The sequence below is a fragment of the Oryza brachyantha genome, chromosome 1 (genome assembly GCF_000231095.2).
Source record: "Oryza brachyantha chromosome 1, ObraRS2, whole genome shotgun sequence".
NCBI lineage: Eukaryota > Viridiplantae > Streptophyta > Magnoliopsida > Poales > Poaceae > Oryza > Oryza brachyantha.
Window position 1 is genome coordinate 25,022,697 of NC_023163.2, and position 23,762 is coordinate 25,046,458.

Consider the following 23,762-nt stretch of genomic DNA (forward strand, 5'->3'; position numbering starts at 1 on the left):
GGGCATGTATACCCAGATTATTATTAGCTGATTCTCTCCCTCACCACGTAAGTAATATGATTGACGGGCCAAAGAGAAGTAAGAAAGAGAAAATTGGTTATGGATGACAATGACTTAGAGTCAACTCTGAGTATTTATTTAAGAAAATTTTGTTGTATAAGGTAGATTCAAAGAAAAGAATAGTAATATTTTTTAATAATAATAAAAATTATACATGACTCTATCTCTATATATCCGCTTAATATTGCTGACATGAACGATGAAGAAATTAATACTGCGCTCTATCTCGGAACATATACATGTAGGCCCAAAATTTTTACATTAGTATTGGACCATATATACCGGGCTTCTGTTAAGACACAAATTTCTTGAAGGACAGTCGGCCCATTATCCTGGAATGGTATTGGGTACCCAATGGTATTTGCATCTTGCATTCTTGGGAGTCAAATTCCCAACATCCGCAGCACGATTCTACCGAAGGCGTGCTGCGAGCTGCTTCCCCATCACCCCCATGCGGCCATGCGCACCTCGGGCCCGGACGCGATGCAGCCGGCGCGGCGGCGCCAGGGCTTCCTCCCCTTCGCCTGCCTCTCCGCCGCCTTCCTCGCCGCCGCCCTGCTCCCTGGAGCCGCTGTCGCCGATGGCGTCACGCCCTCCGAGGCCCGACGGCTCCGCGACGAGGTATGGCGGCCCCCCCGCTCCTCAGATCCACCTCTCCGAGCTCCAGTTTGCTGTAGCTAGTTTCGTATGGTTCGACTGGGCTGGTGCGAGCTGACGCTAATTCGTTGTGCAAATTCTACACGAACCGATTTGGGCTGGTTTTGCAATCTGGCGGTGGACTCAGGCACTCGGCGATTCGATAGGCTTAGTCAGTATGCTTGGTTAGATTATCACATTTGTGGTTTTGATTGTGTATGCTTGGATATTTCTCGTTATACAGTTACTCAAGGAACTCAATTAGTTGGGCATTCACACAGTTTGTCTTATGTGAGATGATCATATGGCAACTCTGGTATTTTCTGTTAGTGCACATTTGTTTGATAACTTTTCTGACTAAAGTTCATTGCTAGTTTGATTTGAATGTGGTTTGTGTCACAGTGAAACATACTGTATTGTAGTTTGTTAGCAGAAAACTTGCCACAAGTCAGTTTTGGATTTCGTACGTCAAAGCGACATTGATTGAAATTAGTGGTTATATTAGGTCACCATGACAGAGTAAATGGCTAAATGCTGGTTCAACGGTGTTTTTTTTTCTTGCTGATACTGAGGTGCTAATCCCCTGAGGGGTGCTAGTCATCATCAAATGTTCTCCAGAGGCCAGCAAAGGCATTTTGACAAGCATACGCTGTCAAGCTATATTAGATAAGATAAGATCAAATTGAGTAATTTTTCAGGTGTAACTTGTTAAAACAATATCTGAGGCTCAAATTTGAGTCCCACTATATAAATTTACAAAGACTGATTCATAGTCTTTTTTGCATTTGTAAATGTTTGAGAAAGTGGTAAAAATTCTTTAAAAATATTTTGATGTTTTAACTAATATTGTGGAGCATTCTCAGGTAAGACTCTGATTTTCGGCATCTTATCCAAAGAACATGCTGATGAGAGTTATAAGGATAGGCTAGATCATGAAGTTAAGAGAAACTATAGCTTAATGTCTATGAGGTGCAGCTGAAATGTCTTCTACAACACACTTTTCATTTCAGCAAGACATTTGTTTACAATTAAACATGTACGGAATCTAGTGTTCAAACAGAAATGTCTTTCATACAGGTCAAAGATATGTTCTATCATGCGTTTGATGGGTACATGCAACATGCTTTTCCACTCGATGAATTGCGTCCTTTAAGTTGCCAAGGAGAAGATTCACTTGGCGGCTATGCACTTACTCTTGTAAGCAACTAAGAAACTGCTTTCCTCTGCACATCTCCTATCATTTTTTTGCCTTCATGGATTATCATCATCCATGAAATGTTTATTGATTGAACAGATTGACTCCTTGGATACCTTGGCTTTACTAGGGGATAAGGACAGATTTGATGCTGCTGTGGAGTGGGTTGGTAAGAATGTCCGCTTTGATATTGTAAGTAAGCATACATGACATTAGCAAATTTTGTTTTACTGATTGCATATCTTAATAAATACGCACCACGGTGACACCATAACCAATTAACCATGCAACCATTAATGGATATAATAAGATTATAGTACTTCTTTTGCTTGTATTTAAATTTATCCTATAGATTGAAGAATTTTACAATTTATCATTAATAGATTACGTGAATATTGAAGCAAATAATACATCACATTGGGTGGTTTTCACTGGCATACCCGATTCATTAATTCAGAATGAGGAAACATAATGATAGACAGTTTAGAAGGATTCTTATCTGTAACATAGGTCAATATTGATGATTAGTTCTGTTGCATGGCAGTTCTTAGAAATGTCAATATTGTCTCTCTGGCAGGTTAATGTTATCATATGATGCTTCTTACAACTCGATTCACAACCTATTATGATTGGTGATAGCGATATAATGCACTAAGGAATAAATATTACTCCGGCTGTGTTCGGGAGGAGTTTGAATGGGGGTTAGTTATCCGGCACGGAAAACATAGTAATAGATTAGTACATGATTAATTTATTATTAATTATAAAAAATGTAAAATATATTAATATGTTTTTTTAAAAACAACTTTCCTATGGAAAATTTTCCTAAAAAATACATCGTTTAATAGTTCGGGAAGTGTGCGCACGAAAAACGAGGGAAGCTGGGGTAAGTTAACGATCAGCCAAACAAGGCCTCCCTATGTTTCAAAATAAGACAACCTCTAGCATTCAAATTTTTTCTCAAAATATAGCAACTTCTCTACCATTCTCTTCTCAATCAGTCAATCACAACCCTCCCCCCTTTTAATTTTTTCATGTACTTCTTCTCAAAACTACCAAAAAAGTTCTACCTCCATGATTCTGCTAATTATGTTTCTTTGCTTTATATGCAGAACAAAACTGTCTCAGTTTTTGAGACCAACATACGTATTCTTGGAGGTCTGCTATCAGCTCACCTGATTGCCAGTGATTATGCAACCGTATGTCTTTCTGACCCATCTTTTTTTCTTGCCAGTGTTGTTTACCACTTTCTTGTTTATTTCCTGATGATATCTGCTTGAATTTCTGTTAATATTGTACATAAAATTTAAGTACAACTTGAAAAGTACGTGTGAACAAAATACTAAAGTGGGACATGAGAATATGACTGAAGTAAAGCAATAGCTGTGCTGCAAAACCAAATCATTTCAGAAAGACCATATTCATAGAGTGTAAGTTTAATTGACATCAAAACTGTTGTATTAATCGAGGTGTGGTGTGCTAGAATGGTGTCTTTCTGCCTGTTCAACAAATTGGCCATAAGTTTATTGAGAATGCGTCTGGTTAGGTAATTCTTTAATATCACATATGATTGGTCATATGACTCATATCTTAAATATGGCCAGATCAACATGTTCAGTTACAACTTACATTCATGATCCCACAAGAAAGTGCGTAATAAGATGCCTCAATCTTATCTAAGCATCTACGTTCCATTCTTTAAATTTACTCAGTGACTTGTTCCAATATTTATTTTAACTTCTTATTGACAGGGTATGAAAATTCAATCTTACGATGATCAGTTGCTTCATTTAGCAGTTGACTTAGCTCAGAGATTGCTGCCTGCATTTGACACTCCAACAGGTTTTTACTACTTTGTCTACTAATTACTTTGCGGATTCACACTATAAAATGGCGTCATTTGAACATTTCTCTTCTATGGAATCTGCGAGATAGTCAAACTGCAAACAAGTAGAAGAAGAAGAAGAGTCTTTTCCTTTTTTAGCATCATGATTTGTTGTTCTCTATTTCCTATGTTCTGCTTAATGTGTGCAGTTTCTATTGCAGGTATTCCATTTGGATCAGTCAATTTATTGTATGGTGTTGATGAAAATGAAAGCAAGGCAAGCTTCTTTTGCTCTCCTTTTTTGTTGTTAGCATGGACATTAGGGATTTGGGAACTATGCTAATATCCATATCGACCATAATTAACATGTGTCTAGAGTTTGTTGCTTAGGTAACTTTGGCATGGTTTTACTTGTAATATTCTACTCTTATCTGTAACCACGAAAATAATATACAAGGTATATACATACATTTATCGGACTTATCAATTTTCTTCTGCTCATTTAGAACTTAAATACTAAGTACTATCCCATCAGCCATGCCTGGTTTGCCATATTTATGCTTGGGGTCATCAGTTCAAATTTTGAAACTAGAAAATTTTACCTGGCTATTAGATGGGCAAAAAAACTCTTGAGATAAATTACTGATAACCTGGATGTTACATTACAGATAACTTCAACAGCTGGTGGTGGCACTTTGACACTAGAATTCGGTGTCTTGAGTCGTTTGACTAATAATAGTGGTTAGTATTGGCAATACATCTTTGTTGCATTGTTTTGTCAAAGACATCTATATCATGCATTCTACATTATTACACAACAATGATGCCTACCATGTGCTAGGAAGATAACGCTACTACCCCTGTCCTAAAATATAATGGATTTTGGCTATGCATTTGCATTGCCAAAACCCTTATAATTTGGGATGGAGGTAGCACTTTTTTGGTAGTTTGTGTTTTAAAATCTTAATAGTTTTTATGTATCACTACCCAGCAATTTTTTTAAGGTGCTGAGTTATGATGTTGTATCAGAAGATTCAGAACTGCACATCAATATCTGTGTCCATTGTTCTTTATTAGATGAGGATAAAGCTATTCATATCTTTGATCACAAACTCATTTAGTTGGACTTACTATGCTTACTTCCCTAGCCCCATACATATTTTGTTTATTTTTACTTGCTATTGTCTCATGCTTCATTAGTTTTGGTTGTTTATCATCCAAAAGAAGGGAATCCTTCTGAACACTAATTTTTAGTTCTTATCCCTTGTCTGTACTCTTTTGTTAAACTTACTGCTTTCTCTCAACACAGTTTATGAACAAGTTACAAAAAACTCTGTGCGTGGAATATGGGCACGCAGGTCGAAACTTGATCTTGTTGGTGCCCATATAAATGTCTTTACTGGTGAATGGACACAGAAGGTATTAACCTTCTTTCTCTCAGCGATAGTTTATTACTTGTATATTGCTTACATTTTGTTGCTGGTACACTAACTCCTTGTCGTAGGCTAAACTACTCATATCATTTGTGTAGACATGCAACATACTATCAGGTGTTTATTAATTGATATATGACTGATAGGTTCAGTTGAGTGGAAAGGTAGTCATTTTGCCATGTACCAAAGAGGCCTCATTTTGGTTTTTGAGTTATTACTCTTAACAATTTACTAATATAACTGTCATCAGTGAGTCTGGCTTGGAAATATGTACTTCCAATTCATCTTTGTTTGCAATATTTAGTTTATGATATTATTGATCATCATGAAGTTTCCTCAGTGAAACTGTCCCTAATTGCAGGATGCAGGAATAGGCACAAGCATTGACTCATTCTATGAATATCTTCTGAAGGTAAGGAATCCACTGCATTATGACAATAGTTTCTGTACATTATTTTAGAACTGTAAACCTCTACGGTTATAAACAAGGGGTTTGTCTATATACCCATCCCATATAAATCATAATTACCTCTCAGATCCCACATCTTCAAAGAATTATAGCACAGCAGTGCATGCACTATAGCAGTGTTGTGCTGTATTCCATTGCAGCTAGTTAGCAATTGTGTTGAAGCTATGGTTACACTGTTAATGTGATAAAGTGAGCATCCCACAATTGATTTTTTTTTTTCAAATTATGCTTGCATGTTCTTTTCTTATGTGAACAAAACTAGTCCATTTCCTTTGTTTTATGTATTTTAACAGGTTTGTGTGTTAATACTCAACAGGCATACTTATTGTTTGGAGATGAAGAATATTTATATATATTTCAGGAGGCTTACAAGGCCGCCATGCATTATCTCCATCACGATCCCTGGTAAATTTTTTGTTAATGTATTGTTGAATGAAATAAAAAGTACAGGTGGCATGTCATTGTTTGAGGATATTTAGCTAGTAGTTCTTAGCAAACAAATTAATGGGTTTAACCCTTCTGTATTAATGTCTTTGATATGAAACTTTAAAGGCATAAGTATTTACTCCCTCCTTCCAAAATTGAACTAGAACGATGAACTTATTTTAGGACGGAGAAAGTATTTTAGCTGTGGGCAATGATAGGATGGTTTAAGTGTACATGCTACACTAGAGGTTCTTGAGTAGCATTCTTGTCAGGTTTCAAATGAAACTCTAGAAATTTAATTCCAGGTATGTGGAGGTCAATATGAATTCTGGTGCTACTGTTTGGCCACTATTCAATAGTCTACAGGCATTCTGGCCAGGACTTCAGGTTTGGAGTACTCATATATGAGAAGAAAAAAAATGATGCGTGCTTCAGCGCATATTCTAGATGATTTCTTATGTTACTTAGATTTAAGGTGTTAGCTGGAGATGTTGATCCTGCCATTCGAACTCATGCTGCCTTCTTGAGCGTATGGAAAAAATATGGTTTTACTCCAGAAGGGTTTAATCTGGCTACATCCACTGTTCAGGTAGTTACACAATGTTTGTTCCTCGTATGAGTAAATACATATTTTTCTTCAAAACCTTTTGTTAGGATTTACTATAAGCCGTGAGCTACAAATGGAACCTTTCGTTTCAAGAAGTTCCAAACAGAATGATGAAGACTTGAGCTTTTGTTTGAAGGGTTAATTATAAAATTTTGAGGCGCCAGAATACTGAAGTACAAAGTACTTGCTTTAATCCCACCATTTGGTATATTTCACAGAATGGACAAAGGAGCTACCCACTACGACCTGAGTTGATCGAAAGCACATATTGGCTGTTCAAGGCTACTAGAGATCATAGGTGTGTCTTTATCTACAAGGTGAAGATATAAGTTATTCTTTTGTTATAATGCTATTAGGTATTTAGATGCAATTTTATCACCGGCGAAAAGAAAACAAGATTCGAGAGAAGTTCTGCATATGGTCATGTATTATTTTTTTATGTCATGCTGAATTGCTGATGTGGACAAATGAAATTTATGGTTGGGCCATATAACTTCAGTTGTAAACACAAAACTATAACTTAGTTATCATCGACAAATACATATACTTTTTAACTGACAAGTAAACTCTAATACTACTCTTAGTTTTTTTCACAGTAATTTCAGTTAATTATTTTTTCCCTTGTTATATAATACTTTTGTGCCCTGGATTTATTGTTTTAGCTCTAATACTAAATGCAGGTACCTTGACGCTGGAAGGGATATATTGGCAAGCCTTCAATACAGTGCTAAATGTCCATGTGGCTACTGTCATATCTCAGATGTTGAATCTCACCAGCAGGATGACCACATGGAGAGTTTTTTCCTTGCAGAAACAGTGAGTTTATTTTCTAATATAATGTGGATATACCCATGATTGCTCTCATGGACATTATAGATATAGCCAGCAACTCGGGATTTATTTTGAAGCATAATGACATTTACTAGCATGCATTGGCATAACTACAAACTACTAGTAAAACCAGATCTAAACATTTACACCTGGTTTAGGAAGTTATTAGCATCAAAAACACAATGAAACTGAAATTTGTGAATATATTTAGATCTTTGCCTAACTAATCAGAAATGCATCAATTTATTCCATATTTATTAACTTTTATATGCATGCTATTTCCCTTGAGCTATCCTCTACTAGTTAAATCTAATTATTAGCACATTCCAGGTCAAATATCTCTGGCTTCTTTTTGATCTAGCTGCAGGTCCTGATAACATTGTTGAAAATGGGCCATATAAGTAAGTATCCGGCCATAGATTCTGTAAGTTCGATTGTTTACTCAGACATAACATTCCTGCTTACTGTGAAACATTGACTCCTGCAGATATATATTTAGTACAGAAGGTCATTTGTTACCTGCTACTCCTCAGATAGCCTTGTTAGATGAGCATTGCTTGTATGCTGGAGCATTCTGCAATGGTAGTGCAGGCCATGGATATGGTACCAGTGATAGTTCTAGTAACCATCAAAATGCAAACTCCGTTCCGTTTGATGATAGTCGAACACCTTCTGGTCAATATTTGTCCAGTATTTTGTCTACAACAAGAGGATACATCAAGGTATTGTCTGTTGCTTATCTGATTTATAGTTTTCTATTCAGCACATCTGTAAGCATTATTGAAAGAAAAATGGAACAATGAGGATTATATTGTCCAAGTGACACATATGTGAAACATGAAGGTTGGAGTTGTTAACATCAAGTTATCAACAGGAACTATAAGCAGGAGTACTGCATGCTAACTTTGTCAAGCTATTGCTCGTTATATATTTAGAAGGCCTAATTTTCTGTACTATATAGTACCTCTTGCAGATGCTTGGTTTGCTAAGAGGCCTGGCATATGAATGTTACACTTCGATCATGTAATACATGAGTAGAAGTTTTATTGACTGCATACATGAGCAGAAGTGAGATGATGCATTTTTTAGTAGCTTTATTTCTTTTCTAACAACAATGTTTTTTGGTTTAGGGAGTTTGTCCCGGATTAACTCATGCACAGAAACTTGGCATATCATACTCTGCCGAGGAGGATAACTTCATGGACCAGAATTCTGAAAGTCGTGGGAACTCTGATGAATCACATGTGATCAAATCCAGTGTCCAAGCTCAATCAAGTTCTGTTATATTGATATCTCATCCAGCCTCAAGCCAAACTGAGGAGCTTGCGACAAGCAGAAGTGAGTACAATGCAAACATGGTGGCAACTACTGACTCTGTAAGGGCTGATACTGCTGGTGCCTCGTCCCGAGTATACCCCGAGGATCTTCCTGAGGACACTGGGAGCGTCTCTGAACAGAGAGAGAACAATAACGAAGAGATTGCTTCTCAGGACCATCAACCGAAGGAAGATAGCTGACCAGAGACCATGTAGGAACAAAAGAAAAAAAATCACTCAAACTGGATACCGTCATTTCAGTGGCTTCCCATATTACAAATCAGCGTATCGGTTATATACGAACCAACAAGGACCCTAGGTCCATAGATCAGTGTATCTGACCACAGTTTATTTAGCGGAAGATGAAAGATCTACAGTGTGGCCCAGTGGCTGTGTGGCAACGGGATTATCCTTGGGTTAACCAATCTGCGGTTCCGATACAAGCATGCAGATTCACCTACAGGCATCAGCTCTGTTCTTTCTGACAAACTAGCTTTAAGCGTGCATTCCTTAATTCATTTTGTTTGTAACTTTGTATTGAATGGATATATATATTTCCCTATCAAATAGCGGGTGTAAAGTTCTGTACACTAGAGCAATCAACGATCTGTACGGCGAAACGACTCATACATGGGGCATACAAAACACACGAGAATTTACTGTGTCCAAGCTCCAATCTGTGCAAATCTCTCTTGTTAAGTTGCCAGGCACATGCACAATTCCCACGAATCCATGGACGCAAAATACTTATGCTAAAACATCTTTTCATAATCGAAACAGTTTAGATACAGCACAGCCATGTACTTCCTCCCCGAATTACACATGTCTACATGCAGTTCGATCACAGCGACGACGACGAGGTCCTAGGATCTCTAGAGCGAGAGGCCGCCGGACTCCTCGTCCTCCTCGAGGTCGGAGGTGTAGATGGTGTAGAGCGACCAGATGAGGCCGAACACCCCGAGCAGGATCCACCCCAGCAGGTTGTTGCTCAGCCCGAGGCTGAGCCCGGTGCCCTCCGTCGACATCCTCTCGTCGACGAGCGCCATCGCGGGCGCCGCCGTGGCCGCCATGGCGAGCAGCGACGCGCCGGCTCCCTTGACGGCCGCCGGCGACGAGGCCTCCTTGCCGTCCTTGGAGTAGCTGCACCTCACCCTCTCGCTCCTCCTCGCCCTCATCTGCGGCAGCCCTGCACACGCACATATAAAACACGCTCACCATGCTCAGACACTCACCACGACGACGACTCGTGCAAAATGGAGTACATGTACACATACCTAGGGCGTTCGGCCTGGCGAGGACGGCGCGGGCGACGACGGTGGTCGCCGCGGCGGCGCTGACGGTGGCCATGGCGGTCGCGTCGACCTCTCGCTAGCTGCTTGCCGCTGGTGGAGTGGTGGTGGTGTTGGCCCTGGCTCGCGTGTGCCAGTAGCCGGCGCTACCCTTTTAAGGCGGGTATAGGCCAAATTATCGGGCGATCGATCGGCGTGGTCCGCGAATCGCCTCACGCCACTAGGATTGGGTGAGGCGCGGGGGTGGCTATCCACCCGTCACCAATGGACGCTCGCCACATGGACACGTCGATGCCACAGCGGAAACGAACGAGTGGACAGGACGCCTGCGCCAGCGGATTCGGTTGGGCTGAGCAGCGTCCAGTCCACGGACCGTACCTAGGAGTAGTAATTTTTGGCCAGTTCTATGAGTTCAGCCCAATTGCGCACTCTCCTCTACTCTCTCTTTCCTCTACCAGTCAAGTGCTCGAGTCATCCATCTGCTGTGCAGCGTGCAGTTGTGCACGGAGTTTCCTCTACGTAATGGTATCGGCAATGCATGGTGGTTTTAAGATATGGTCTAAGATAAAAGTGATGTCACAGAGATTAAAAAAAATCCTAATATATCATCGCTCCAAGTGGGTCACATACAACATTTTATTTTAGCTGCTCTAATTTTCATCGTCCTTGAATACTTTTATTATTTGTTTTTGAATGCATTTACAAAACAAACCTCTTAATAGAAAAGGGGAACACCATAGTACCCCTACCTCACCTTATTCTCTTTCTTTCTTCTAGACCAAACCAATGAGTGAGCCATAATCTATGACAACACCACCGTCGCTAATGGTGAGATGCAAGTCCTTCACTACATGTTGGAAGAGATCTTGATCTACCTCTCTTCACGTTCCTTCGTGGCACACGGCGCCATGGCTTTTTCTATATTCAAAGAGTTTGTCTCGTCGCCAATGTCACCATCAGCGATCACCATCCTGGCTTCTCCTACCATGGGTCATTGCCTCACTTTCTCCTATCAAGGGGTGGGCAAAATAAGCCAGACCGAACTGAGTAAGATTGAAACTGATCTAACCAAAACTAAAAAGTTTGGTCATTGCTTTCAACTAACCAAATTTAGTTCTGTCATTTAGATCTTAGGCCTTGGTTAACCAATTGACCGAAATATATCAATGGTCTAATAACATATGTGACGTCCTAACTAGCCCAATAGGCCAATACCTCATTCAGAAAGCAAACCAACCCAAACCTTATTCCTACTCATGGGAATCCATTTCGCCGACCCCCCATCGACTCCACTGTGTAGTGTGTACTATTGGGGGACGTCGCCTAGCTGGTGGCCATCCTCCAGGGGCTCCTACTGCTAGTCAACCGAGCTATCCTCTTCGTCATCGATGCCATCCTCTCTAGGATGGACTCATAGCATCCGTCTCTACCGTGCTTGACCGCTACGACGTGTCTAGCGGGACACCACGCTTCACCTCACCATGCGGTTCAGGCTCACCCCGACGCCGATGCCAACCCTGCGCTCTAGAACCGTGCTAGGCGAACACCACTTTATGTGATTTTTTTTGATATAGTGAAACTTTAGTCACGACTAAGATCGAGCCAAAATAACCGAAGACTAAAGTGCTTGGTCTTTCATTTCGTCGAGAACCAATCGGTCTTAACTTTTTAACAACCGAAATTTCACTAGAGACCAAAGATCGAGATCAAAATGTTTGGTCTAACCGAATGCCTACCCCTACTCCTGTTCCTTGTCACCGCTGTGAAAACCATCGTAGCATTGCCATCTCGGCCCCGGCTCATGCATGTGGGATTGGTGTTAGCATCGATGACAAATCTCCGCAGAATTAAGTATGGATTCATCGAGTGATCGCTGGATCCGCCCATATGTTTGCCAAATCTTAGCCACAAATCTGTTGTTCTTGTACCTAGCCATGGCAGCGACGGCGCGGGTGTTTCCTATGGCAGTGTCTTTGTCCCCCCGGCCGGCGGTGTTGACCTAGTGTACGTGTTACCACCTCCTTCCTTCCCGAAGCCATTGTTCTTTCTGTAAGACAATACTAGTATGTTTGATGCCACTGTCTAATCTCTTTTCCATGCACGACCACGCTAGTTTGAATCCAAGGTGTGCCTAAGAAGCTTGTTCTTTTTATCCTGGTTCTTTGATCTCTGTACAGGAGAACCCCATCTTGTTCCCCTCTTCTAACTCTTCTACGGGGTAACAATGGAATCGTATTAGCATTTCGCATCTCATGGAACGAAAGTACCGTATGCGCCAATCGAACACACACACACACAACTACCGCGCGTATCTTCAATTCTGCATCACCCCTGATTCTAGAATCTAGACCTCGCCATGCATATATGCACGTTTCTGCAACAATTTTAAACCGGCATCAGCATCAAGCAGCTGAAGCAGATCGACCAACGACGTAACACGCCTACAACGTCACACGTGGGAACGGAAGGAGGCGAGACAGTTTCAAATCTCGATCAGCAGCCAGCCGGCCGCTGTATCCATCTCACGATGACACGTACAAACCCGACGTTAACTTCAGTCGTGTTTGACCGATCACTACCATTTTATAAGCTGAATTAACCATTCCAGTACTAGTACGTACTGGTTAATTAATTAATTCCGGTAGCTAATCTGACTCTGTGCCTCGCGCGCTCGACGACAAGGTCACATGCCGCTCACGCGTCATCTTGTGTGCGTTACGTGCGTTTTTGGGAACAGCACATTCGATCGATCAATCGGCGTTACTACGTTCGTTTAAAAATATAGTCACTTTTAGATTTTATATCTTATACCACGGTATAAACATTTCTGATATTACTACTTATCACGTCAACTATTTTTCATTTATTCTTCTTATTTTATCCATAGCTACGTACACACTTACGCATATTTATTCATTATTTATTAAAGAAGCAATTTTATCATCCTTAAGGTATCACTATTTATCAAGAGATATCATTATTTTATATAAAATTTGGTATCTCTTAGTACCTTAAATAACAGTGGTACCTCCTCGAGGATATAACAGTGGTACCTCCTCGAGGATGGAAAAAATGCTCTTATTAAAAAGTAATACAATATTTTTTACTTAGCATTAATCTCTGCTAAACAACATATAAATGCTTAGATTTTAAAATAGAGATAGTATATATAGCTTTCTACAATTAGTATTATTTTTATTCCATGTTATAAGATTTTCTGTCATTACTTAAATTCATACGTATGGTAACGAATCTAGACACATATATATTGATGCAAGTATGAATTTAGATAAATCTAGAAAATCTTATAATATGAAACAGGGAAGATTTTTTGACTATCTTTTATATAATATATTATTAACAACTATAAAATTAGTGTTATATAAAAGAATTATTACACGCATAACAAAAACATATATTATTGTTAGTTTAATTATTAATTAAAATTTTTAAATATTAACTGTATTGAAAATAATAAGTGGTTTCTACGGGTCGCCCTCTTGAACCGAGGCGGTTTTCTTCCGAGCCGGACCTGGCATTCTCCAAGTCCGGGGGCCCACATGCCTTCAACGTGGCCGCGTGGCTTACCGGTCAAACTAGCCGTGCGCGCGCGCGCGCGCGCGTAACGACCGGTCGTCGTGCGCTAGCTTTGTATGCGTCGTTATCTACTCGTACGTGCAGAGTAGTTGTGATAGCTAGCTAGCAGCGTCGCAGGTTGATCCGTTGGTATATAAGCGCGGGGACACGCGTGGTGGTGGGGGCCGGCGCTACAACGGTATGCATGCACGGCGCACCATGGACGACGACGACGTGTGCCACCCATTCTACTTCGCCGTCCAGGACGACACCGTCGACGAGGAGTTACTGATGAGCCTCAGCTTCCTCCTCCCGCCGCCGGCGCCGGAGGCGGAGGCAGTGCAGCAGGCTGTTCAGGAGAGCGCCTTCTCGGCGTACCAGAGTGCGGCGGCGTCGGCGTCGTCGTCGGCGGAGTCTCTGAGACGGCGGTACCGCTCCGCACCGGGAAACCTCCACCGGAGGATGCACGAGTACCTCAGGAGCATCGATGACGACGCCCGTGGCGCGCGGGCAGCCGCGGAAATGCCGCAGGCGGTGGCCGGCGAACCTGCCGTCCAGCAGCAGGCGGCGCCTGGCGGCGGCGGGGGCAGCGCGCGGTTCCGGCACATCATGCGAGAGCGGGTGCGGCGGGAGCGCCTCAGCCAGGGCTACGCCGACCTCGAAGCCGTCCTCCCCGGCGGCGCATCGAAGAAAGTAAAGTAATTTCATATATGCACTAGGTTCCTTCTTTACGATCGATCGGCCATCCCGCCGGCTCATCGCGCCGCCATTGTACGTACTTAATTAGGGTGGCAAGAACTTCATCGTCGGCGCGGCGGCCAACTACATCCGGCACCTGGAGGGGAAGAAGGAGTGGCTCCGCGCGCGGAACGAGGAGCTGGGGCTAGCGCCGCCGCCGCCGGCGAGGCCCGGTGCCGTCATGGTGGTGAAGGTGCGCGCCGAGAGCGAGCTTGGCCCGATGGTGGACGTGTTCGAGGCGGTGCTCCGGCGGCTCAAGGCCATGGAGGAGCTGCAGGTGACGGCGATCCAGTCCTGCTTATGCGACGGCGGGATGTGGATGGATGTCGCGGTGGAGTCCAAGGTACATTGCCGTCTTCTTACATTAGCCGCACATTGAAAAACTGCTTCGAATTATTAATTAATCAACTCTACCTGCCACTGATCGATGGTTGAAATGGTAAAGAACGAGTTAACATCATTAAGAGAGCAATTTTAGGTATTAAGAGATACTAAAATTTGCACTAAAATTTTGGTATCTCTTACTACCTACTCAAGGACAGTAAAATTACTCTCATTAAGAAATCAAACGAGTTAACAATTAACACCAGCTACCATCTTTTTTCTTATGTTTATGTTTATAAGTTAAAATATAAAATTTTAAAATTAGAATATATAGTTGATTTTCAGATTTTTTTTTAACATTTACTTCTAGATCGTTAAGAATACGCATATAAAAGTTTTATTCAAAAATTATTTTCTATTAAAATTATGTCATTTGATTCTTTTTATAAAAAAACAAATAATCACCCAACAGTTTCTAGCCATGTAAGACAAAAGGATGAGCTGATTGTTGACGTGCATGACTTCACATTGAGTCATGTAAACGGACCAAATCAAACTATATATATAGCTCGTTGTTTAATTATATCGCAAGTGCAAAAGTCAAGTACAAACCCCAAATGTATAGCTGAACTTGTTTGTTTATTTACTACTGGTAGTGTCAGTTGGATCATCCTATATTGCTTTTATGCCTGAATGAGTTCACATAGTTGACCCAATTTGCCATATGTTCACATCCCAATCGAAAAACACACACATATATATTCAATCAAACTTTTTTTAATACTTGAAAAGACAGATTGACAGTATATGGTAGCCTAGCATTGATCTCCGTCAACCATGCATGCCTCTCTAGTCCCAATTTTGCCAGTGAATTTTAGTTTGGTGTGGATTTATAACAAGTATATGCCCCATATGTGTTTTTTATTTGGCACTATTAATTTTTATGTCTATATTTAATAGTTCTTTATTTTGAATTATTGTATAAATATACAAAATTATAAGCCATGCTTAATTTTTTAATAAATTAAATGATAACAAAATAAATAATAATTATATAATTTTTTGAAGAAGATAAATGGTAAAACGTAAACCCTACAAAACGGAGGAGTATATTGTTTTTCTTAATTTCCCTACACTACTTACTAACTAAATTTTCCATTTAATTATCCCGTACGCAAAGATATCTTCGCGTGAGGTGGACAAAGCAATAAGAAATGCCTTGAGGGAGCTTCAGGAGATCGGACCCGGATCCTGCTTGCAAATCGGCAGTAAGACGAGCTTTAGTTGTCAAGTTGAAAGTGGTGTACTACTAACGAGCTGATTACAGTTGATAAAGAATAAATTATGATACCTATAGCTGATCCCTCACCTGTGAAAGTCATTTGTTCATTTCGTTTCACACTATACTTACACGAATGTTAATATACTTAGACATGAGCAAATATATCATTCTTAAGAAGGTAAAAAAGATATCACTATTTTCTATATAAAATTTAACGTAGAAAATAGTGGTACCTCATGTTATTGTTTCTATAAATGCCGAAAAGAATTAGTTTCACGTGTTTGTCAAGTGAAACGTGAGAGTTGACGCCACAAAACTGTAATTGTCTTACTTGATGAGTGGCATGCTGACATTTTGATACTACATGGCGTCATGGCCTGCATTGACCAGTATGACGAGGTGGTGTTTAGATTGAAAAATTTTTTGGGAGAAATGTCACGTCTAATGTTTGACCGAATGTCGGAAGGGTTTTTCGGACATGAATGAAAAAACGAATTTCACTGCTAGCATAGAAACCGTGAGACGAATCTTTTGAGCCTAATTAATCCGTCATTAACACATATTGGTTACTGTAGCACTTATGACTGATCATGGACTAATTAGGCTCAAAAGATTCGTCTTAAGATTTCTTTTATAACTGTGCAATTAGTTTTTTTCATCTATATTTAATACTTTATTTAGGTATATAAAAATTCGATATGATGTTTTTAGAAAAAAAATTTGGGAACTAAACAAGCCCCGAATGTTCTCACACTGTGATCGAGTTGATGTGAAATCCGGGTCCCCTCGTTCGTCGCATGTGCGTTGCGCGTGACACGCTTCTACTTGCCGCTAGATGTACGCCCACCCCGATAGAAATTGCCGAGACCAAAACGAGTAAACGAGGTCGCAGTAGAACGTCAAATCTTCAGCTATTGGTTGCGTCTAACCGCGAGCCGTCTCGCTACCGACAGTACGACGAAACGCGCAAAGGCTGTCGGTCTCATGGTTTCGCCATTTATCTGCAGGAGGCCAGCAACCGGGTAGAGACCCCAGCCGCCTGGAGCTTCGCCGTGGGCCCGTGCCCAGCTCTTGCTCTCCCGTAGAAACTACTGTATTTACGATGTCAACGAACGCGCAACAAGACACTATGGTTATTCCGTTTAAAGGATATTTAAAGAAATTTTTGTAGGAATTGAAACCTCCGGATTTGTTTTACGTAAATACCATTCGTTTCGTAGGAATGGACCCTAGTCAATTCCTTAGAATTGTATTGTGGTGAGTTAATTCTAAATAATTATTACCATGAGGTGAGACCTCATAAAAAATTTTCGTTTCATTGGAGTTGTCATGATACCCTGATCCTTTGCCTTTTTCTATTCCTATTTTGCAATCCTATCAATCGAATAAGGCCTAAACATAAAAGTTGAGAGACGATCAACTTTATTGTTGTCTTTTCTCTGTTACGAGCTTTATTTTTCTTTAACACCTCTACTGTCCATGATATGATAGAGTCTTGTAAGGATACATACCGATATATCTGGTATAGGCCCACTTTATCCCCAAAGAATAGGAGGGGAATACGTGACCCTTACGATCACGGTTACCAAAGTCCGAGTCCTTTGAGAGATTGGTTTCATAACACTCTCATTTGAGCAAATACCGCACTATACATATAGCTCGTTAAAGCTCCTTCCAAAAACTAGTGGGAGAAAAAGGAATAGGAGAAAGAGTACACAGTACATGCTAATTATGCTGCACCGTTGTCTCATTAAAAATTAGATGTAAGAAACTTCAAATAAAACTCACTAAGGGAAAACTACAAGCTAATCTTCTGGATAACCCTATCATTCTTCAAGAATGATGTACTGATCTTCATGATCAATACTAACGGGAAACATTTAGGGAAGTGCTCCCATTGATTTGTGCACATTTCTCGTCCTCTTCGTACCAATGTCATGCACAAATTTTTTAAAAAATACTAGTCGGCAAAGATTTAGTAAATACATCTGCAAGATTTTTACTAGTTTGAGAGTCACCATAATTTCTTTTTTATTTTGTAGTTCATGCATACAAAAGAATTTAGATGATATATGTTTCGTAAGACTCGTCTTTACATAACATGTTTATATCTATGCAACATAAGCTAAATTATCTTCATAAATGATAGTTGGAGTTGGCATGATATTTAGTCCACATGCAATATGAACATGTTTTATCACCCTTATCAACCACATACAAATAACACTATAATCTCTAAGTGGTTTGTTGATGTTGCGACCATCGTCTTCTTCGTCGACTTCCATGAGATGGTTGTGCCACCACACAGAAACACATACCCAGTTTTGGACAATGCTTTATGGGGGTCTGGTAGATATCCAGCATCCCTATATCTCGCCATGGTTAAATCTTGATTTATTATTCTAAAGAACAATCCAAGATCTAGTGCCCCGTAAATAATGGAAGATCTGCTTAACATCATTCCAGTGCCATTTGGTAGGAGCTAAACTGAACCTTGCTCGAAGGTTAACAAATGCATTTAGGCATATCACTGCAGGTGGCTCATCTACCTGGTTAATCTCCTTCACTATTCTCTGGTACTGTTGAATTATGTCTAATCTTTTGTTTCATAGGATGTCTCCTGCTACCTCTGTCCCAAAATAAGTTCATTTACAGTTTTTGAAATACAATGTTTGATTCTTCGTCTTATTTGAAATTTTTTTGATTAATATTTCTATTTTTACTAGATGATAAAACATGAATAGTACTTTACGCATGATTAATTTTTTAAGTTTTTCTACAAATTTTTCAAATAAGACAAATGGTCAAACTTTGGGCATAGAAATCGAAAAATGAACTTACTTTGTGACAGAGGCAGTAAAAGCTTTAGTTTGGGTGTTTACAACTAGTGGTCTCTCTCTTCCTAGAAGGTAGAGTAGATGTAGAAATTAATTTGAAAACCGGTTCCCCTGCGTCATAAGGTATTTATACTATTTTCATTGCATTCACAGTGAGTATATGAGATTTCATGATCCCTTTTGGGTTAGTGAATGCTTATGGCAGATTATTTTCATATCTTTGCAAATCAATTATGGTCTGAACTTCATGTTCATATTTCTTAGTACGTGGATCTAAATGTAGAAGATTTTTAGTTTTTCATTCAATTTCTTGGCATTTGACCTTCTGTAGGTACTTTCCTCCCCCTAATGCTAGGAATGATCTTTATTAAATATACAATCAGTGTAAGACCTGTATGTAGGTCTCCTATCAATGGTTCTACAAAATTTTGGGAACTGAACGGGCCCTGAATTGACCGCGTAACCGGACATTCTCTTAGCTATTTGTTCCTATGCCTCCTTTACTGTTTCTCTAAAAATGTCCCCCCTAATACTATACGACCAGGGTGCATTGTTACAAAAGGTGAATTATGCAGAGATTAGGAAGGGAACGTGTGAGATACAGTATAACATCGGTGTATTTTTCCCTGAGCATATACAAATGATACATTTCGAACAGGGAAACAAAGACTGAAATTCTTGCCGCGTTGTACTCAGGCTGTTTTCAGGCCCCCATATATAAAGCCCAAGCGACCGAGATCCCGTTGTCCAGTCCAGCGAAGCCCGATCCATTGGAAAAAGAACTGCAGATATGTGCCCTTTGACAGGAAGATTGGCCCAGCATCCAGTGCTCCCCCTGCCCGTAAGCTGATCCAGCTAGCTACTAGTAGCTATGGCCCATCAGCGCATGCCAGATTTTTGTTTGAGAGGGTATTTTTTTACTCTATATTCATATTCATTTTATATTTGAAACTTAACTATTTAATTAATATAATCTAAGATTCGCTTATACGAGCATTTGAATCAAAGAGATCGCGTGTCACTCGATCGACCAGTCAACGTCGATCCATCGAACAGTTTAGAGTTGTTTGGTGCAGTGAAACAAAGAGATCAGCCTAGCCTACTACGTCACCACGACACGTAAGATCGTGCCACACGAAGATATATATACGTACACAAGCATCATGCATGTTGTTGTTTTTTGTGTGTGTGCTACGGCGACGGGAAGCACGCCTCGCTGTCGAGGATGGCCTCCCTGAGCTCCCGCTGTATGGCGGCCCTCGCCGGCGACGCCACCAGCTCCTCCCACACCGACCCGGCGCCGTCCGTCGGCTGGCCGTCCGGGTACAGCTCGTGCACGCCGTTGGCCTCCTCGTTGATCCTGCTCACCCTGTCCAGTAGCACGATCTCCTCCTCGTCCACCAGCAGCCTGCTCTCCGAGTCCTTCCACCCTATCAACTGCACAGCACACGCACGCACGTATGAGGCAGGAGGATTCAATGGAGATGAACTGGTCGGCCGGTGTTGGTAAGACCTTTGCGCCGGCGATGGTGTTGGTGCTGTAGAGGCTGGCGCTGTCGACGAGGTCGCAGTACTCCCGGAACGCGCCGGCGAACCGCTTGTGCGACTTGAGCTGCGAGTTCACCCGCACGGCTCGCCCCGATATGATAGCTCGCCTGGCGTACGGTAGATCGATCGATTCAACCGTGTCAGGCTCGTGCGTGTTCGTGTTCGTGTTCGTGCGTGTGCTGCTTTGTTGGCTGCGTACCTGATCCCCCTGACGACGGCGAGGTAGGCGTCGCAGATGATGCCGACGAGCTCGATGCGGTAGGGCCTCCGCCCGCTCGGCTCGGGGGCGCCGTCGACCGGCTCCCAGTACTGCTCGGTGGTGGTGCCGTCGGCGGCGACCTTGTAGCCGACGCCCATGCGGTACCGCTGCCGGTGCACGGACCGCGCCATGGCGATCGTCTGCTGCACGAACGGCTCCCACGACAGCGTGCCGTCCATGATCACGTCGCGCCCCTCGTTCAGCGCCGTCACCAGCAGCGATGCCGCCGCGTCGGTCGACGACTGGTGCACCTGCACGTACGAGTCGCGCGGCGCCGCCGTACGTGCGTGCGTGTCAGACATCCAGACCCAGACACCGACAGATCGAGCTGACGAGCATGTTCAGGAATCAGGACAGAAGCGAAGCTTACGTACCAGCTCGGCGGTCTGCAGCATGTCGTTGTGGTGGCCGCGCGAGCTGATGGCCTGGTAGATGACGTCCGACTCCTTGAACGCGTCGGCCTCCACCACGACGGCGTGCGCCGCCGCGCCGGACCAGAACGCCCTGCATTTTGCACGGTGGCGATCACCGGTCACTGGTCAGCTCAACCGCCACCGCCGCATGCTTCATATAGCCAGGACAGCATGCGATCGGACGATTCACTCACCCCTTCAAGATCTGCTTGAGCACGGTGCTCTTGCCGGCGCCCATGCCGCCGCCCATCAGGAGCAGGACCGGGCTGCGGTCTTGGTGAGCCGCCGGGACCATCACGTCGGCGCCGGCGTTGCGTAGCTGGCCGTCGTTGCAGCAGACCCCGATGACCTTCAGCTCCTCCACCAGCGTGGAGAACAGCCTTGTCACCTTCAGCTCCCTTGTCACCCTCTCAAACCTCATCTTTCTTTTGCCCAAAACAAGAAGAAAAATAACCACCACCACCAGATTTCATTATTTCTTGATTACAGTTGTACCCAAAAACAATCAATTCTGGCTATTCATTCACAGATTATTCCCAGACCAATGAAGCATAATTACCTAGTGGCCTCTAGTACCATGCTTTTCAGCTTTCTTCTGGGCTGCTCTGCTGTTAGAACCTAAGCAAGTGATTCCAACGTTTCAGTATTCAGAACATCTGAAAGACTGAACAGTTGATTGGTTACGCAGAACGTGTGTTTGCAAATCTTTCCTACCTGTGTGATTACTTGAGTGGCACATTTCCAATGGAAGGAGAAGTACCCGAGTATACATTTGTCTAGCTCCTCGATCAATAGCACGAGCAGAGCGTCCGAGTTTATTTTGTTATGGAAGAATGCCAATAGGTTTTGTTCATAACCCTGGCTCTTCTTCAGATAATCGTAAGCGAGTGTACAAAGGTGCGGACACTCATTCCCATCCTCAAACCCTATCTGCTTAGCTGAAAACAAGAAAAACATTGGACTGATTATGACCTTGCGTTCTACTCGGGATACTTGTATCGATTACCCACGGTGAACAATTTAAATAGCAAGGTGAAATAGATGCGGCTACAGGAAAAAACACTATGCAATATAAAACCTGGAGATGTTACTAAAAACGGTATACGGCACAGGTAAGTACCTGAACATATCATGTGCACGTAAGCTTAATGTGTACACTTTGTGCACATCAACTAATAAATGTTACAAAAATTCTAGAAATGCTGTACACATACTTCCAATCACTATACGTATTTATAAAGTCATATTCGAATTTATTATAGAGTAAATTACAGTTCGACATTTTGGCCGTGTGTTTTTTCAACTTTTAGATAAAAAATTATCTGATTTTTTATAGTTATTTAATGGTGTAAACGATGTAATTAACTTCTACAAAGTTAAAATTCTATTTTAAAAAGGTAAGATGATAAACTTTAAAATTTTTATTAAAAAATGCATCATTTAGGAGTTTGAAAAACGTACGTGCAAAAGCCGAGAAAAAAAATCCAACTTTTACTTTGGATCGCTCTAAACCTATTTTTTCACTTTGGACTGAGCAAGTTTGCCATCATTGCAACTTAGAACACTTAAAACATTTTTTCAACATATATCAATGATCTTAAATACATGGGCTCTGGTGCACCATCAAACTCATACAGTATATATTTACCATAAAGAAGGCTAAACGTGGCTAAAAATTAGAGTTGGGTGGTCCAAACCACAAAAACAACATGGTCCAACGTGAAACTTAGAAAATAAAAGGTAGCATAGTCTGCAAATTACTATTCATTATATTTTAGTCATAACAAAAAATAAAAAAAATTGTATTTTTAAGAGTATAAATATGTCTGAATTTTTAACATTTTTTTCTATTGTGTATCTATGATGAATTTGAAGGTGATACTTTAAACATATGTGCATGTAATCCTATTAAATTTACATGTAAATATTTTTTTCTAAAAAAATTTGGTAATATTTAGTTGATGTTTTACGAAGTGCGTTGTATGAACGAAAAGCCATATTTGCATATGATACGCTCCCTACTGTTGGAAGTACCATAGACTATTCTGTTTATGAGATGTTGAGAAGAAAATGTTGGTCAATTGGATCAAAAATGTTGAGATACAGAACTCCCTACATCAAATCCAATGCGATGTAATATTTTTCTTTTTTTTTTCTAATCTTTGTCTATTCATGTCGTGCCACGAACGCGAAGCAGATCGACAAAATTATTATAGGAATTCGGAGCACGCCGTGGAATTAAGAATTCACTCATAAGCAAAAAAGAAAAAAAAACGCAGCGCACTGGCTAACAACGTGAGCAACGTTGGCTTTAATAATCAACCAAACAGCAACGTGCGTAAAATTAAAAGGCGATTCCGAGGACCGTACGTAACTACGTACCGACGTAGTGCGAGAACCTCTCGATCTCGTGCACCCGCCCTCCGCCGTACACCGCCAGCCTCGGCACCACCGTCGCCACGCCGCCGCCGTCCTTCATCTCCTCCTCCTCCTCCTACGACGGCCACCACGACGACACCGTCCGGCCGCAGGCAGCGCGCGCGTCGACGCAGAAAATTCAGCCGCCCACACCGCGCGCGACGATCGGAGCCGATCGAACAGTGCATGCACAGCACCAGCGCCGCCCATGCATCGATCGATCACACGGCGTGCGTCGACGGGCCGACGCGTTTCGCCCGAACCGCGCGCGGCTTAATTT

The 23,762-nt window shown here is 41.7% G+C and overlaps 4 protein-coding genes across 6 annotated transcripts; 2 read left to right on the forward strand and 2 right to left on the reverse strand.

Moving 5' to 3' along the window:
* Positions 1-451: 451 nt before the first annotated feature.
* Positions 452-9,436, forward strand: LOC102706250 (alpha-mannosidase I MNS4). Of its 3 annotated transcripts, none has more exons than XM_015834592.2 (17): positions 452-681; positions 1,774-1,893; positions 1,991-2,083; positions 3,004-3,090; positions 3,643-3,733; positions 3,938-3,993; positions 4,385-4,457; positions 5,026-5,135; positions 5,511-5,561; positions 5,935-6,023; positions 6,350-6,431; positions 6,520-6,633; positions 6,870-6,949; positions 7,332-7,467; positions 7,813-7,883; positions 7,970-8,204; positions 8,613-9,436. In XM_015834592.2, the coding sequence occupies exons 1-17, from the start codon at positions 520-522 to the stop codon at positions 8,997-8,999; spliced, it is 2,037 nt and encodes a 678-aa protein (XP_015690078.2). In that variant the 5' UTR covers positions 452-519; the 3' UTR covers positions 9,000-9,436. The 3 variants fall into 3 exon arrangements, with proteins under 3 accessions (XP_015690078.2, XP_040379024.1, XP_040379031.1); XM_040523090.1 differs by having other exon boundaries at positions 502-681; positions 1,991-2,060; positions 8,613-9,362; XM_040523097.1 differs by lacking the exons at positions 452-681; positions 1,774-1,893; positions 1,991-2,083 and adding an exon at positions 2,499-2,592 and having other exon boundaries at positions 8,613-9,362.
* Positions 9,437-9,545: 109 nt separating this feature from the next.
* LOC102716545 (photosystem II reaction center W protein, chloroplastic) lies at positions 9,546-10,234 on the reverse strand. Its single transcript, XM_006644725.3, has 2 exons — positions 10,073-10,234; positions 9,546-9,984 (listed from the first exon to the last, which is right to left on the reverse strand). Exons 1-2 carry the CDS (start codon positions 10,143-10,145, stop codon positions 9,671-9,673), a joined length of 387 nt encoding a protein of 128 aa, XP_006644788.1. The 5' UTR covers positions 10,146-10,234; the 3' UTR covers positions 9,546-9,670.
* Positions 10,235-13,865: 3,631 nt separating this feature from the next.
* Positions 13,866-16,212, forward strand: LOC102706528 (transcription factor BHLH148-like). The gene is made up of 3 exons (XM_040520099.1): positions 13,866-14,356; positions 14,451-14,744; positions 15,906-16,212. The coding sequence occupies exons 1-3, from the start codon at positions 13,883-13,885 to the stop codon at positions 16,044-16,046; spliced, it is 909 nt and encodes a 302-aa protein (XP_040376033.1). The 5' UTR covers positions 13,866-13,882; the 3' UTR covers positions 16,047-16,212.
* Positions 16,213-19,907: 3,695 nt separating this feature from the next.
* Positions 19,908-23,751, reverse strand: LOC102706808 (calmodulin calcium-dependent NAD kinase). The gene is made up of 8 exons (XM_040527834.1): positions 23,447-23,751; positions 21,779-22,002; positions 21,624-21,682; positions 21,259-21,489; positions 21,026-21,155; positions 20,592-20,902; positions 20,358-20,499; positions 19,908-20,281 (listed from the first exon to the last, which is right to left on the reverse strand). Exons 1-8 carry the CDS (start codon positions 23,541-23,543, stop codon positions 20,036-20,038), a joined length of 1,440 nt encoding a protein of 479 aa, XP_040383768.1. The 5' UTR covers positions 23,544-23,751; the 3' UTR covers positions 19,908-20,035.
* Positions 23,752-23,762: the final 11 nt, after the last annotated feature.

What these genes read in the sequence shown, in the direction of transcription:
- LOC102706808 (XM_040527834.1), bottom strand. Translation starts at nt 23,543, where the DNA reads ATGAAGGACGGCGGCGGCGTGGCGACGGTGGTGCCGAGGCTGGCGGTG. An exon ending in CCACTCAAGTAATCACACAG is followed by an intron (nt 21,683 to 21,778) that starts GTAGGAAAGATT and finishes TCACTTGCTTAG; the next exon opens with GTTCTAACAGCAGAGCAGCC. An exon ending in GCCGTCGTCAGGGGGATCAG is followed by an intron (nt 20,500 to 20,591) that starts GTACGCAGCCAA and finishes ACCGTACGCCAG; the next exon opens with GCGAGCTATCATATCGGGGC.
- LOC102706250 (XM_015834592.2), top strand. Translation starts at nt 520, where the DNA reads ATGCGCACCTCGGGCCCGGACGCGATGCAGCCGGCGCGGCGGCGCCAG. An exon ending in TTGATGAAAATGAAAGCAAG is followed by an intron (nt 3,994 to 4,384) that starts GCAAGCTTCTTT and finishes GTTACATTACAG; the next exon opens with ATAACTTCAACAGCTGGTGG. An exon ending in CTGGTGAATGGACACAGAAG is followed by an intron (nt 5,136 to 5,510) that starts GTATTAACCTTC and finishes CCCTAATTGCAG; the next exon opens with GATGCAGGAATAGGCACAAG.
- LOC102716545 (XM_006644725.3), bottom strand. Translation starts at nt 10,145, where the DNA reads ATGGCCACCGTCAGCGCCGCCGCGGCGACCACCGTCGTCGCCCGCGCC. An exon ending in CGCCAGGCCGAACGCCCTAG is followed by an intron (nt 9,985 to 10,072) that starts GTATGTGTACAT and finishes GTGCGTGTGCAG; the next exon opens with GGCTGCCGCAGATGAGGGCG.
- LOC102706528 (XM_040520099.1), top strand. Translation starts at nt 13,883, where the DNA reads ATGGACGACGACGACGTGTGCCACCCATTCTACTTCGCCGTCCAGGAC. An exon ending in CCGGCGGCGCATCGAAGAAA is followed by an intron (nt 14,357 to 14,450) that starts GTAAAGTAATTT and finishes GTACTTAATTAG; the next exon opens with GGTGGCAAGAACTTCATCGT. An exon ending in ATGTCGCGGTGGAGTCCAAG is followed by an intron (nt 14,745 to 15,905) that starts GTACATTGCCGT and finishes CCGTACGCAAAG; the next exon opens with ATATCTTCGCGTGAGGTGGA.